At 38.7% G+C, this 15,968-nt stretch overlaps 1 protein-coding gene across 1 annotated transcript in view; it reads right to left on the reverse strand.

Moving 5' to 3' along the window:
• The window catches only part of UPF2 (UPF2 regulator of nonsense mediated mRNA decay), a 112,048-nt gene that overhangs the window by 47,546 nt on the left and 48,534 nt on the right, over positions 1-15,968 (reverse strand). The window contains exon 9 of the mRNA XM_060659320.3: positions 3,599-3,707. Within this exon, the coding sequence (XP_060515303.1) occupies positions 3,599-3,707 (109 nt within the window). The remainder of the gene's footprint in view (positions 1-3,598; positions 3,708-15,968) is intronic.

Consider the following 15,968-nt stretch of genomic DNA (forward strand, 5'->3'; position numbering starts at 1 on the left):
AGGGAGAGAATGTGAGCGGAGGAGGGGCAGACAGAGAGGGAGAGAGAGAATCCTAAGCAGGGTCCATGCTGTCAGCACAGAGCCCGACTTAGGGCTCACACCCACAAACTGTGAGATCATGACCTGAGCCAAAACCAAGAGTCAGATGCTTAACAGACCCTGCCACTTGGGCACCCCTTAGGTGAGGTTCTTAAGAAGCGGGCACATTGATCAGATTACGACAACGTGCTGGAAACTGGACAGGAAACAGAGACAGGGAAACCTGGGTAAAATGCTCTTCTCATCATTCAGCTTAAGAAGAGGAGATGCTAGATTTGAGGAGGTGTTTTAGAAGATGGTGCCAACAGAATTTGGTGAATGCTGGCTCCTGAATGTCCGAGGGACAAAAGCAGAAGTATTTCTCTTAGTGATGATAAAAAGAATACTGCAAATTTACAGACAAAATAGAGGTTGATATGAGGAAGTGAAGGGTAAAGACTTTTTTAATTTTTTTAATGTTTATTTATATTTGAAAGAGAGAGAGTGGGGGAGGGGTAGTGAGAGAGGGAGACACAGAATCAGAAGCAGGCTCCAGGCTCTGAGCTGTCAGCACAGAGCCCGACGCAGGGCTTGAACTCATGAACTGCGAGGTCATGACCTGAGCTGAAGTCGGATGCTCAACCGACTGAGCCACCCAGGCGCCCCAAGGGTAAAGATGTTTTTAAGAAGTACTGAGTTGTTTTGTTTTTTTTAATGGACGTATTTAGCTATAAGTGCATGAAAACTCACTAAGCACCAAGAGAGAGGTTCTGGCAAGAAATATGTATTTGAGGGTGCTGAGAAATCGATGTCAACTGAATCCTGGGTAAAATGGGTTCTTGTCAAAAAAGAGGTTGAAGGAAGTAAAGTGTGGGAATGCAAACAAATAAACTCAGTTGGAAAAAAAAAAATATTTTTACTATCAATAAATGATATTGAGAATAGCACTCATAAGAGCCAGGAGAGAGTGGTAGGAGAGAAAGGATAATTATTGTTATAATAATATCTATGTCTGGGCATTGTGTGATGAACTTTATATCCATTTAGTTTAATCCATAACAACAATCCCATTTAAAAAGATATCAGTATAAAAAGATACCAGTATATACTACCTAAGTAACTTGACCAAAGTTAACAATGCTAGCAAGTGGTGGAGACAGAATGACAGAAAAAAAGAACAGTCCAGCAGTTCAGAATCTGCGAGGACTTCAACTGGCATGAAGTGATTAGGATGATGCTGGTGGTCTCTGCGAGGTTTGCTATGATGGCAAGACAAAGGGTAAATGCCTTTGAAGAAGCAGAAGAGGCAAGTACACTCTAAAAAAACTCAAGAAGAGGGGCGCCTGGGTGGCTTGGTCGGTTAAGCATCCGACTTCAGCTCAGGTCATGATCTCACGGTCCGTGAGTTCGAGCCCCGCGTCAGGCTCTGTGCTGACAGCTCAGAGCCTGGAGCCTGTTTCAGATTCTGTGTCTCCCTCTCTCTGCCCCTCCCCTGTTCATGCTCTGTCTCTCTCTGTCTCAAAAAAATAAATAAACGTTAAAAAAAAAAAAATTTTTAAAAAAACTCAAGAAGAAAGTGAAAGAGGATAGGGGGTGAGGCTGGAAAACATTTTCTTGTTGCTATTTTTATTTTCATTTAAGGATGGGAAAGTTGAGCATATATACAGACCGGTGTGTGTGTGTGTGTGTGTGTGTGTGTGTGTGTGTGTGTGTGTGTGTGTGTGTGTAGAGAGAGAGAGAGAGAGAGAGAGAGAGGGAGAGACTGATAACAAGTCATTGGCAAAGTCTGCAGATTTGGGGGTGGGGGGAGGAGGCAGACCTCAAGTACCTTTTCTTCTCTCCTCTGAGAGCAGTGTTCCCACAGCATTCTCCTAGAATTCTGGTAAGTCTTTGAGTTGTAATGGAGCATTATATCAGGAACAAAACTGTCCAATTCCTCAACTCCCACCCCAATTATCAAAGATGGGAGGGGACGTATACATGAATAGAATATACTTCATTTTAAGTTTCTCACCAAAAGCACTAATTATGCTTGGTCCAGCAACCTGTGTGTTGTTTAATTTTGGATACAGTTGAGGGGTATATGCATATAACTCATATAATAGAGTCATACTGCCTGCCAGTAAAACAGTTCCTTGTTTTGCACGATGGGATTAAATAAATCAACAAGAATATCACAATTTCTGACACGTCAGTCCCTCAAATGGCAGCATTTACCAAAGTGTGTTCTCTGATTGACTACGTATTTGACCCCTTCCAGGAGGTTCACACTGCACATTACCCTACTAAAGCTTTGGGAATTCTTATAACAAAACAAAACACAACCATTTAACTTTCTTGATGTCAGTGTTTCCAAACTTCCTTTAAAACAGAGAATCCTGTCCTTGCTTAATACTATCCATAAAAATTCAAAACACACTTCAGCAAAAACTGCCCCAGAAAAACGTTAACCACAAATCTCATATAAATTGGCTTCTATGGCAAGAAGCCTAGAGGCCAACCCACACCTCACTGAGATTCTCTCCTTCCTCCGAACTCAAGGCTCTCACTCTTGAACAATTCATTTGGCAATTAGGCATGCCATTCTTTATAATATTAAATATATTTAGAGTTTAAATGTTTATTTCACTGTTATTTTTGTGAGTATTTATGTCTTATCTTCCCAACTATGTTGTGAGATTCCTCATCTCAGGAATTATTTCTGTTCTCTGAGCGCTCAGCAATACCAATTTCTGTATAATGAGTGCATAAAGTGCATCGTGAGCATAGCAAACATTTACTTGCATTCCAAGCAACCTGCTATAAAGCTAAATTCTGTCAACACAATTTTTCCATTGGCTAACATAACTACTTGAATTTCATGTCTTTTCGGTCTACCAATATGCACTTTCAGACACTCGTAAGGCGTCATTTTACTCCTTTCAATGCTGTATCTGTAGCACCTGCACAAGGTGAGCGGGTAATATGGATCTGGAGAACCACTAACAGGCAGTTAAGACTCCTAGGACTAGAAAGGGAGAGAAGCTGTCTGGAAACAGGTCCCTGACTACTATTCAAGGTAAACGCTGTTTAGGGAAGAGTCAGTAAAAAGTGGGCCAGAACAGCATTCACTGATCAGAGCAATTATGCAATGTCGGGTGCCCCAGATATCTGGACTCCCAACACCTAAACAGGTGTCCTCCAGGCACTGTGCCCTGACTCACAGGGCCAATCCTGTGTTTCTCGTGGGAACACCAATGAGACCTGCTGACTCTCTTGACCTCAGAGGATGGCTTTTCCTTTACAAAACCAACAAGTGTAGTACCTGTAGGAAACAAGGCAGCAGCAACAGCTCATCTCCAAACTGGAACATCACTTACCAATTTCAAGCTTTGTTGAGAAAATTTACATTTTACAAACTTAGAAGTCCATACATTCTGAACTGTTATACCACTATCAAATTTCAAAAATATGCTTACCAATACGATAATCTTATTCTTAAACTAAAGAATCCTCACTTAACTTATAAGTATATATGTGTGGGTATATATATATATATATGTATATATATATAAAACAAAATAAATGCTTAAATACATACATGAAATCTGAAATCCCCCCTCAGCATGGAACAAAGATCCTCTGCTACATCAGACATGCAGGGATGCAATGTAGCAACCAATCTTGCATAAAATGGTAGCAAATCCAACCTGCAAAAGTTATATGTGATATATGTAAGAGGAAAGACATACCAGAAGTAATTCATTTTAAAATTTAAATTTTCTCAGATATATTTACACATTACATGATGATAAAAACTAGTAATCACACAGACTTGCCTATTATTGCCATCATAATGAAGCATATGGAAATTCAATTTGCTTTGTGAAAGCTTACTAATAACCCGGTATTTTCTATTCCATGCATTTATCGCACATCTGCAATTTCACTAAGTATACAATTTTGGTAAAATATGAAATACCAAGCAGAGAGAACACCAAGTTTTGACATGGCCTAAATTTCTAACCATGTAATTACTAAGTAAACAACCCTAAAGGTAACTCAAATAGTGCAAAACAGAATCCTTTTAAAACTATCTCCTTCATTTATCCATGGATAAGTTACTTGGAAACTTTAATGTCTAAAGTGAAACAGTAACTGATAACTAAGAAGGTATCTAAGAAGGCAAAAGATTACCACAAAACCACACACTAACTTCTGTACCTTCCTCATTACAGAACCTACTCAGATTCTCCCACAGTGTCTATCTCCTCTTACTCTAGACAATAAATGACAAATATGTGGTCATTCACACTGCCACCCCCTTTCATTATTAGAGCACTTTCTCATAAAACTTCAATGCAGCTCCAGAATCCTGCTTATTAACACAGCACTCGAAGCAGCCACTACTAATCAGAATGAACATACAAGCTAAAATTTATTTTCACTTCCTTCCACAGACATTATTTTATAAAACTCGATTACCCAATGATGCAACACTGGACAGATCATACGCTATAGGTGAGAAGCAGTGAGGAACTCACAAAAGCAGCTGTACTGACAATACAAAGTAATGTGGAGCTGACAGTAAGGAAGGAAGTTTAAAAACTATAAATTCAGGGCGCCTGGGTGGCTCACTTGGTTGAGCGTCAGACTTCGGTTCAGGTCATGATTTCATGGTTTGTGGGTTCAAGGCCCGAGTCGGGTTCTGTGCCGACAGCTCAGAGTCTGGAGCCTTCAGATTCTGTGTCTCCCTCTCTCTCTGCCCCTTCTCCACTCTCCCTCTCTCTCTCTCTCTCTCTCTCACACAACTAAACATAAAAAAATAAAAATAAAAACTATACAAATTCAAGCCAAGAGCTCAAAAGACTACAACAGCCCAAAGCCATTGAGGACAGAAACAAACAATCCTACAGGCCTTAGTTATCCCTAAATACATCACTACAGAATATGAGAAAATGATTTGATCATGAGAGAAAAGTCTGCACACCATGCAATGCTTAGGATTAGATCTGGAAAACTCCCAACATGGACAGATTAAGCCTCAGCTGGAAGAGGAGATATAGCAAAGAAAGGGAGAATGGAGGTAAATTCGAAAGGGGAGAAAAGTGCTCAAATTCAAACCTAAGAGCCTGAAAAACTTTGCATTCTTCCTTAACCATTGTAATTTATTTTACAAATAATCACTTACTTAGTTCTTACATGCCAGGCTCTATCCTAGGCATCTCATATACATTATTTAACTTGTTGATACTAATAAACATTTTACGAAGTGGATATTCTGATCACCATTTCAGAAATAAGGTAATAGATGTTGAGAAAAATCAAGAAAATAGTGGCTTTGTACGAGTGTGTCAATAAATTTTGTTAAAGGCATCGTATTCTTCTTTACTGAAAGAATAAAAAGTTCAATCCATTCGGGGCGCCTGGGTGGTTCAGTGGGTTAAGCGGGGAGAAGGGCAGAGAGAGAGGGAGACCCAGAATCCAAAGCAGGCTTCAGGCTCTGAGCTGTCAGCACAGAGCCTGACGCAGGGCTCGAACCCACAAACTGTGAGATCATGACCTGAGCCAAAGTCAGATGCTCAACCGACTGAGCCACCCAGGCACCCCCAGTCGAAAATTCTTCACCATAGTGAGGAAGTATCATCTGATACTTTTATAAAAATAATATTAACTTCAAATTTTACATTGTATCAAAGCTAAACTATCAAATATCATTTATGCAATTAAAAGGATAACCATACAGTTTCTTATTTTTCCTATGTTATATCTATGTTTCCTATATAAAGTATCTTTCTAGTGGTGCTTGGGCAGCTCAGTCAGTTAAGCATCTGACTACGGCTCAGGTCATGATCTCATGGTTCATGAATTTGAGCCCTGCGTCGGGCTCTCTGCTGTCAGTTCAGAGCCTGCCTCAGATCCTCTGGCCCCTTCTCTCTGCCCCTCCCTGGTTTGCACGCTGTCTCAAAAATAAATAAAAACACTAAAAAATAAAGGTATCTTTTTATTCCTAAAACCAATTCCCTTTGATCTTACTGGATTTTTAAAAATATACTATTAAATATGATTTGCTAGTGTTTTGCTTAGAATTTTTATATCGACATTCAAAAGTGAGATTGAGTAGGCAGTCAGATTCTGTCCATTTATACTATGAAATGGCAAGTTTGCTTTTCTATAACCAAGACAGCAGAGAAATTACTTGTTCCATAAAAGATCGAAAGAACTCAATAAAGCTATCTGGCCTTGGATTATTAAAGATGAAATTAACTGATAATGCCACTGGTCTATTTTATGTTAAAATAGTTTGGAAATTTTAAAAAATTCTGTTTCACTGAGATTTTCAAGTGTTTTAAAAAATATTTTTAGCTTATCATCTGGCTCCTTTCTTAAACTTTTAAAATGTTCTTCTTGGGGCACCTGGATGGCTCAGTCAGTTAAGTGTGTTAACTTTGGCAGAGGTCATGATCTCGTGGTTTGTGAGTTTGAGCCCCATGTCAGGTTCTGTGCTGACAGCTCAGAGCCTGGAGCCTACTTTGGATTCTGTCTCCCTCTCTCTCTGCTCCTCTCTCGTGAGACCGCATGTGAACACTCTCTCTCAAAAATAACTAAACATTTAAAATTTTTTTGAGGGGCGCCTGGGTGGCGCAGTCGGCTAAGCGTCCGACTTCAGCCAGGTCACGATCTCGCGGTCCGTGAGTTTGAGCCCCGCGTCAGGCTCTGGGCTGATGGCTCAGAGCCTGGAGCCTGTTTCCGATTCTGTGTCTCCCTCTCTCTCTGCCCCTCCCCCGTTCATGCTCTGTCTCTCTCTGTGCCAAAAATAAATAAAAAACGTTGAAATAAAATTTTTTTGAAAAATAAAAAATAAATGTTCTTTTTCCTTATTATTTTCTAAATGCTTCTCCATTTGGAAATTAAGAACCAGCTCTTGAGTTTTTAAAATTAATTTTTAATTTTAATCTTGTCTTTCTCAGTGTATTTTTCAACACAATCTGAGATTATACTCACTTAGCATCAAAAGTGTTAACCAACCTATGTCATTTCCTTTTCCTTCTTTTCCTGGACAAGTCACTTATACTTTGTTTCATTTTTTTCTTCTTCTAGGAAGTCAACCCAATCTATACCAAACCTTTTTCCCAGTCCCAAAAGAAAGGCAGATATAGGTATCCTTTTTAGAGGAAAGCAGTCTGTGCTACCTATTGAGGGCCACATTAGTGAACTAATAACACAGCTAAGTGCTTTCAGCTTCCACCGTGATTTAAAAAATAGTTTAAGGGGCGCCTGGGTGGCTCAGTCGGTTAAGCGTCCAACTTCGGTTCAGGTCACGATCTCACGGTCCGTGAGTTCGAGCCCTGCGTCGGGCTCTGTGCTGACAGCTCAGAGCCTGGAGCCCATTTCAGATTCTGTGTCTCCCTCTCTCTCTGCCCCTCCCCTGTTCATGCTCTGTCTCTCTCTGTCTCAAAAATAAATAAAAGTTAAAAAAAATTTTTTTTTAAATAGTTTAAGAATTCCCTGGAAGATGTTAACTCTTGTATGTCTTTCCAGGTAGTTAGTAACCCTGGTTTTTGTTCTGTGGGGACTGGCCACGTGAAAGTAAAGTTAGATATTCCATTTTCTCAGGAACCCACTACTCCGAAAAAGCCCACCAAATCTTTCTCAAACCAACAAGTTTCTAAGACTCCTCTTTTTCCATTATACCTTTAACAATTAAAGGGATAGCTGATAGTAAATATCACCTTGCCCTATTTAAATCTTCAAACTCTGACCATTCATTACTTCACAAAATAAAATCCTTTATGTTGTAAATAAGGTAATAAATTATATATTTCCTGAATGTTAGTTCTGCTTAAGTGTGTTTTTCTGTTGTTTCTACTCCTCTATGCATGCAGGCCTGCAAGGGAATGGAGTGCCAAATGCTATATCAATCATTAAAGGTATTACACACAAAATAAAACATTTTAATCAACCTAAAGAGCAAATTTCTGTGTTAAAATTTAAGCTAGCTATATATGTTATTTTAGACTTTTCTGAAAGTCAATTAGAAAATAAATTCTTCCTTTGAAAACTGAATGTTCATCTTCTAAGAGAATGATGACTATTTTTTACCAACAGTTAATGAGTGAACCATTTTAAAAACAATTTTTTTTCTTAAACAATAAAACCTTGCTTAGATTTTCAAGGTCATTTAAGTACCTCACTAGCAGTTAATGATCACGTTAGTAAACATCCAGTCATTAACTACAAGTAACAAGAATGCAGAAACACACACACTTTTGTTACTCAAGGGTAAGAAATTCTTAAAGGTTTTTTTCTTGTAATCAATCAGCTTTCTAAAAGAAATGTCCAGGTTTTTCCCCTCCTTAAAATCTAAAGAATTTAACTGGTGGAAGCTATTAATTTTACCTTGTTCAAAAATGCCTAGGAAAAGAACCAACGTGAAAGAACACTCCTACCATTCGATTAAAGAATACAAAGGATTTTCTCCATTGAAACAATGAAGCAGATGATGATTCAAAAAGGATGAAACATAATAAAAGACTGGAGTCATTTACTCTAAAATCAACAACCAAATGTTCTAAGAGATTTTTCCAGCAATGTTGACGCTCCCAGGGCAATAGTGCCATCAAGTGGTAGAACACGCTAATACGCTTCAAAAGACTAAGGAAAAGCTGTTCAAGAATCAAGAGAAGCATTTCATTCTCTCAACACTTTGCTTATATTAATCTGATCATTCATCTTTAAAAACTTGGCAATCTATCTGGCTACAAAGTCATTAAAACCAATACCAGATTTGTCTATACCAGAACAGGAACTAAGACATTCCTACGTGTTTTCCCTGATTCTGACTTTACATTCCAAAAGTTAGGTTAGGTGAGGGGCCTTCTGAGGTGCTAGGTTTGATCTCTAGCTAGGTGGTGGATACATGTATATACTTAAGGTATGAACACTTTCTGTGCAACTTCAATTATATGTGTTATATTACAAATTAACTATAAAATAATATGAAATACCTAAGAGAATTTCTAATAGGTTTCATTTCTGTGGAGTCCTTCAACAGAAATAAAATCCCAGGCTGTAAGATTTTTTTAGCCAACTATTTATTTACTGAAGGAAGAATACACTAAAAGTTAAAACGTTTTAGCTCAAACCTTTAAGAACTGTACAGACGAAAAACAAAACTGAACAGATGGGACATCAAATTTTAAAATGTCTGGGGGCGCCTGGGTGGCGCAGTCGGTTAAGCGGCCGACTTCAGCCAGGTCACGATCTCGCGGTCCGTGAGTTCGAGCCCCGCGTCAGGCTCTGAGCCCCGCGTCAGGCGCTGGGCTGATGGCTCGGAGCCTGGAGCCTGTTTCCGATTCTGTGTCTCCCTCTCTCTCTCTGCCCCTCCCCCGTTCATGCTCTGTCTCTCTCTGTCCCAAAAATAAATAAAAAAAAAAATAAAAAAAAAAAAAATTTTAAAATGTCTGTACTGCAAATGATACCAAGAAAGTGAAAAGATAACTCAAGGAACAGGAGAAAATATTTGCAAATTATATTTGATAAGGCACACACGAATAAAGAACCTGTAAAGAACTCTTAAAACTCATTAATTAAAAATAACAATTGAAAAGAGGACAAAAGATTTAACAGAATTTTCTCCAAAAAAGACATACAAAAAGCCAATAAGCACATGAAAAGATGCTTAAAATCCGCAGCCATTAGGAAAATGCAAATCGAAATCACAGTGAGATACCACTTCTCACCCACCATGATGGCTATAAGCAGAAAAGGGACAATAACAAGTGTTGGTAAGGATGTGGAGAAATTGGAACCCTCATACATTGCCGATGAGAATGTAAAATAGTGTAGCCATTCCGAAAAAGTTTGGCAATTATTGCAAATGTTAGAGTTATTACAGGACACAGCAATTTCACTCCTAGATATATACCCAAGAAAAATGAAGACATATCCACAGAAGTAATCACATCAGCGTCATTCCAAGTAGCTAAAAGAAACAATCCAAGTGTCCGCCAACTGATAAATGGGCAAACAAAATATGGTGCATCTACACAATGGACCATTATTCAGCTGTAAAAAGGAGGAAATTCAAATACATGCCACAACATGGATGAATCTTGAAAACATTATACTGAGTGAAAGAAGCTAGATACAAAAGGCATATATTGCATGATTTCATTTACATGAAATACTCAGAACAGGCAAATCCAAAGTGACTAAAAGTAGGCTAGTGGTTTCTTTGTCAGGGGATAGGGTGGGCAGAGAAATTATGGGATTGATTACTAATGGATAGGAGATCCATCCATACTAATGGGTGGAGACAAAACGTTTAAAATATGATCATAGTGATGGCTACATATATTCAGAATGATGAATTGTATACTTCAAATAAGTGAATTGTACAGTATGTGAATTATTATCTAAAAAACCCTTTTTTTTTAAGGAAAAGAACTATAAAGAACCTTAAGATTTATCTAGTCACGTGCTCCTAAACCTAACTATACAGACTAGGTTAAGACAGTCAAATTCTCTAGCATAGGGACCCCATGCCTTTCAAAAGTTCATGTTTGCTTTTCCCTAAGACCTACATTTGCACCTCTTTTGCTAACTGGAAGAAATCTGAAGAGGAGTTCACACTTTTATGAAAAAAGTTGAAAAGCAAATATAGCATTCAGTGCTGGTTTTGCAGCAAACACTTACAGAGGCAGCATGGACCGGGGGCAGCAAGAGTGGCCCAGCCAAGCTCCATCCCCAGGAACCCTGCATCAGATCGCCACAGCTCTGAACCGTGTGAACTGTGCCTCACCCAGACGGATTCTGGATTCTGTTACCACGATGTGTCCCAGGGTATCACAAAAGCCTAAGACAGGATTTTCTTTGGGTCTGGGTACATTAAAAAACTTTTCCATATGAATTTATGGTACTTACTGCTTTACTTTACACCATTTTGGCTTAAAAAAGGTTTTACAGGAACGGTCTACTTTCGGATAGTGGGGGCAACCTATATACAGTTAATCCCTGAACAACACGAGTCTGCACCGTGCAGGTCCACTTATATGTGGATTTTTCTCCCCAATAAATACAGTATAGTACTGTAAATGTTATTTTCTCTTCCTTATTTTCGTAATGACAATTTTTCTCCAGCTTATTGTGAAAATACAGCATGTAATAAACACACACACTACATGTTAATATTATATATATCATACATATATGTTTGTATAAACACACAAAATACGTGTTAATCACCTATTTATGTTATCAGTAAGGCTTCTGGTCAATAGCAAGCTGTTAGTTAAGTTCTGGGGAGAATCAAGTTATATGTGAATTTCTTACTATGCAGAGGACTAGTGCCCCTAACCTAACTCCTACATTGTTCAAAGGTCTACTGTCTATATAAAACCTTTGGGCCCTCACAGTCGTAGGCACTCAAATAACTATTAAACAATTCATTCTGATTTTGGTAGCACATTATTTGGTTAGCTCAGGCAGGATGAGCTGGAGAAAGGAAGGAATCCTGGCCACAGAAAAGAATCCTGGCCATAAAGACACTCAAAACGATTCATGTCCTTTGGGGAAGGTGGGGGAGAGAAAACGACACACCAACAGAAAGGTGCACCTTACCAAAGGGGCCCGGGGTCCCACAGAGTCTCGTTGGACACAGGCAGAAAATGAGGCTAGGTAAGAGCAAGAGCTAAAAGAAGGTGTTAAGAATCTCCTTTCCCCTCTGCTGCAAAGTGTCCCAGCTTTCCCTAAGTCCAGAGACTCAAAGAATAACTGGCTACCCCTAATACCCTAATAACTGGCTCCCCAAGAGAATATTCTAGCCTGCTCATTCTAGACCCAACATTCTTTGTTCCCTCTTCTTACTGATTCCCTTAAAGGTGATCAGTCATCTCTTTTATTCAAGGTTGAATGAATAAAATCAATAAAAGATGGAGAAGGGTTTGTAAACCTATGAGGCCAAGGAGATAGGGAATGAGAAATAGAATGAGAAGAGACTCACTGGCACTTGACTATTATCTTTTTACTCTGGCCTCCCTAAGGACCAAGCTATAATCCTCAGGACAAGCCAAATATTGCAGGTAAGGTAGAAACGTGCCTGGGTATTAAGACAAAACAACAAAAAACCTTTCAAAATTAAAGGCTTTTCTGATTAATAAAAATATACAACCAGGCAACATTAACCTAGTCCCAGACTCTAACGCACCATTTCATAGATGTGTAAACAGAGGCCTTGACTTTCCAAATCACTCAGGAACGTTAAAAAAACAAAATTTTAACCAAACACTGAAACTGTTAGAGACTAGAGAGTACTATTTACACTAGAAAAGCAGGTAGATGAGACATCTGCTCTTACACAAATTGGGAGATTTTTCTGTAACTCAGCTCATCTGAAATGTATATAAAATACAGAAATGCCAGTAAAGAGTAATAGTCATTGCTACTTGTACATTCCATTGTTGAACAGACTACCCCCTACCAGCCAAACCATAATTGGTATCTCTTATTGTTTTCAGGAAGAGAACTTACTAGAGATAGAAAAATCTAATGATCTGAAACAAATCCGTGTATTTGTGAAGCAAAGACAACAGTGCTAGCCCAAGGCTCCATGTGCTTCCCCACATCTTCCGAATGTCCTTTTGATCCCTCTCAGGCTTCAGGCTGAGTGTAAATGACACATCACTTTTTGTCCACGGTACCCAGAGAATGAGCTGAGTCCACACACTGTCCTCCCGTGCCATGGCAGTCTTGGAAGCTATGGCAATGATTTAAGATGAAGTTTATAAACTTCATATTTTAGAGTAAACGCAAATGTTGCAGAATGTTTGATGGAGGCTACCAAATCAGTCCAGATTCAATGCAAGGTAAATTACAGCAGAAGTCACAAGTGAAAAGTGAACAAAGAACTAATCCAAACAGGGCAAATTTCTGAAATCGATTTATATAAACCACAATTTATTTAAAAAACAGAGAAGGGTGCATGGCTGGCTCAGTCAGTAGAGCATGTGACTTTTGGTCTCAGAGTCATGAGTTTGAGCATCATGCTAGACCCAGAGATTACTTTTTTTTTTTTTAATGTCTCTGAGAGAGACAGACAGAGCATGAGCAGGTGAGGTGCAGAGACAGACAGAGACAGAATCTGAAGCAGGATCCAGGCTCTGAGCTGTCAGCACAGAGCCCAACATGGGGCTCAAACCCACCAAATGTGAGATCATGACCTGAGCCAGACACCCAACCGACTAAGCCACCCAACTGACTAAGCCACCCAGGCACTCCAGCTTAGAGATTACTTCTAAAAAAATAATAAAAACTTTTAAAAATAGAAAAAGAACAAAGAAAAAGAACAGTTCCTTTAAAAATACCAAAATTTACCAAAAAAATACTGCCAAAAAAAATTCTGGCCAAACATTTTGGCATGAATTTAAAAATACTAAATGAATCCTAAAAGAAATGAGGAAGAGAGCGCAGGGGAGAACAGACTGTGTAGAACGCTGAGTAAGAGACAGAAGATAAGAAAAGAAGACACTGAAAAGAATGATTGGTGAGAATATGACAGCTACAAATACACAAAGGAGATTCAACATATGCATGCCTGGAGTACTTAAAAAAGAAAACCACAAGAAAACACAACAAGTATTCAAACACATTTAAAGATGAAAATCAGGAAAACTTCCCTGAAGTATTTAATACAAAAACTGAAAGGGCGTTGAGAGTGACCCAGAATGATCAACAACACAGCATATCCATCCTAGTAAAGCCACTGGATTTACTAGAAAAAAAAATTAGTTGAGCAGCCATATGAATCACCAAATAAATTAAAGAAAAAAAAAAAGCAGGCTGGCCTCCAATTTCTCCACAGTAGTAGCAAATGCCAGATGACTCCAGGGTAACACCTATAAAGTATTCAGGGAAAAGGCATGAGCCATAGATCCTATAACCAGCGAAGCTGTCCTTTGAGTAATGAATCTCCAGAAACATCACTCTGTACAAGAACTCAAGGGATATTTTTTCCCAAGAACTCTCCTTCAGAAAATCATTAGAAGATAAACTTCAGCAAACCAAAAGATAACTAGGAAACCAGAGAAACAAGACTGGCAGGGAGCATGGAATATTTTAACCTGTAGAACTAAGATAAAACAAATGAGGGGGTCAGAGTGACAAATGAGGATGTAAATGTCATATTCCCTATCAGGATGTGTTATCAACACAGAGACAAAACAAGGGGAGGGAGAATGGAAAAGAGGATGGGAAGTCTGGTAAGCTTCCTGCTTGCCCATTCGTAGTGCTGTGAGCGAATTAATATTCAAGCTGATAAACCCTACGATACAAGCATAAGCACACTTAACAGTAAAAAAGGAAAATGTTAAGGAAGATAACAGTAGGGACCAACACCAGATGGGTGAGGACAGAGAGTGAGAAGAAAGGACGAGAACACAGTTAATTTTATCATCACTTGTGGTAGGAACAACAAAGACTGTCTAAATAAATGACCAAGAAGCAAACCCATAATTATGAAGCTAACTACTAAAATAAAAATACAAACCTTCCTCAAATCAGAAAAATGTACGGAAAATAAAATATAGATTATACAATGAAAGACTTTAAAAATTAAACCAAAAAGACAAATAATGTAACAGAACACGGACCAATCATATCTGTCTTATCAAAAATGTAAAAACCCTAGGGGGGCCTGTGTGGCTCAGTCGGTGAAGCGTCTGACTCTTGATTTCGGCTCAGGTCATGATCTCATGGCTCATGGGATCAAGCCCCACATTGGGTTCTGCACTGACAGTGCAGATACTGCTTGGGATTCTCTCTCTCTCCCTCTCTCTCTCAAAATAAATAATCGTTAAAAAATAAAATAAAACTAGGGACACATGGGTGGCTCAGTCGGTTAAATGTCAGATGTCAGCTCAGGTCATGATCTCACGGTGTGAGTTTGAGTGCCACATTGGGCTCTGTGCTGACAGCTCAGAGCCCGGAACCTGCTTGGGATTCTGTGTCTCCCTCTTTCTCTGCAGCTCCCCTGCTTGCATTCTGTCTCTCTCAAAAAATAAACATTAAAAAAAAATTTTTAATAAAATTATAAAAAATAAAGTAAAAATCCTAACTCAATTGTAAGAAACATATTTTCAGAACAGATCTCAAAGTAAAATTCAATTCAAGAATATACAAGAGAGGGGCACCTGGATGGCTCACTAGGTTGAAGGTCCAACTGTTGATTTTAGCTCAGGTCATTATCCCAGGGTCGTGGAATTGAGTCCTGTGTCGGGCTCCATGTTCAGATTAAATGCTTAAGATTCTCTCTCTGCCCCTCTTTTCGGCCTGCACTCTCTCTCTGTGCCCTTCTCCCCAGCTTTCTCTTGCTCTTGCTCTCTCTCTCTCTCTCTCTCTCTCACACACACACACACACACACACACACACACACACAAATAAATAAATAAATAACACACAAGAAAAACTCAACTAAAATAAAGCTATTCTGAAAGATTGAATATAAAAGGGCAAAAGCTACTATAAAAACACAAATAAAAAGAAATTAGAAATTGTAATATAAATACCAGATAAGGTAGTAGCAGGCAAAAAATAAATAAATAAATAAATAAAACGAAGAATGACACTTTATAAAAGGTGAAATTCACAATGAGGTGTAAGTTTTATCTTCACACCAAGTAACACAACAGTAACATTTGAAAAACTGAAATCACAGTAGTAGTATTAGTAGTAGTAGTCTTTAATTTACCTCTCTTAGCCCAGGACCCCCGGGCAAGTAGACAAAAAAGGTCAAGAAAACAGAACTCAATAAAAGTTATTTAATACTGTAAACTTCCCTGATCAGTACATTTAACTCTGCACCATAAAAACAAAGAATGTAACCTTTAGGGGCACCTGGGTGGCTCAGTCGGTTAAGCGTCTGCTATTGGTTTTGGCTCAGGTCATGATCTTGCAGTTTCTGAGTTCGAGCCCC

Source organism: Panthera onca, chromosome B4 (genome assembly GCF_046562875.1).
Source record: "Panthera onca isolate mPanOnc1 chromosome B4, mPanOnc1 haplotype 2, whole genome shotgun sequence".
In the NCBI taxonomy this organism is placed as follows: Eukaryota; Metazoa; Chordata; class Mammalia; order Carnivora; family Felidae; genus Panthera; species Panthera onca.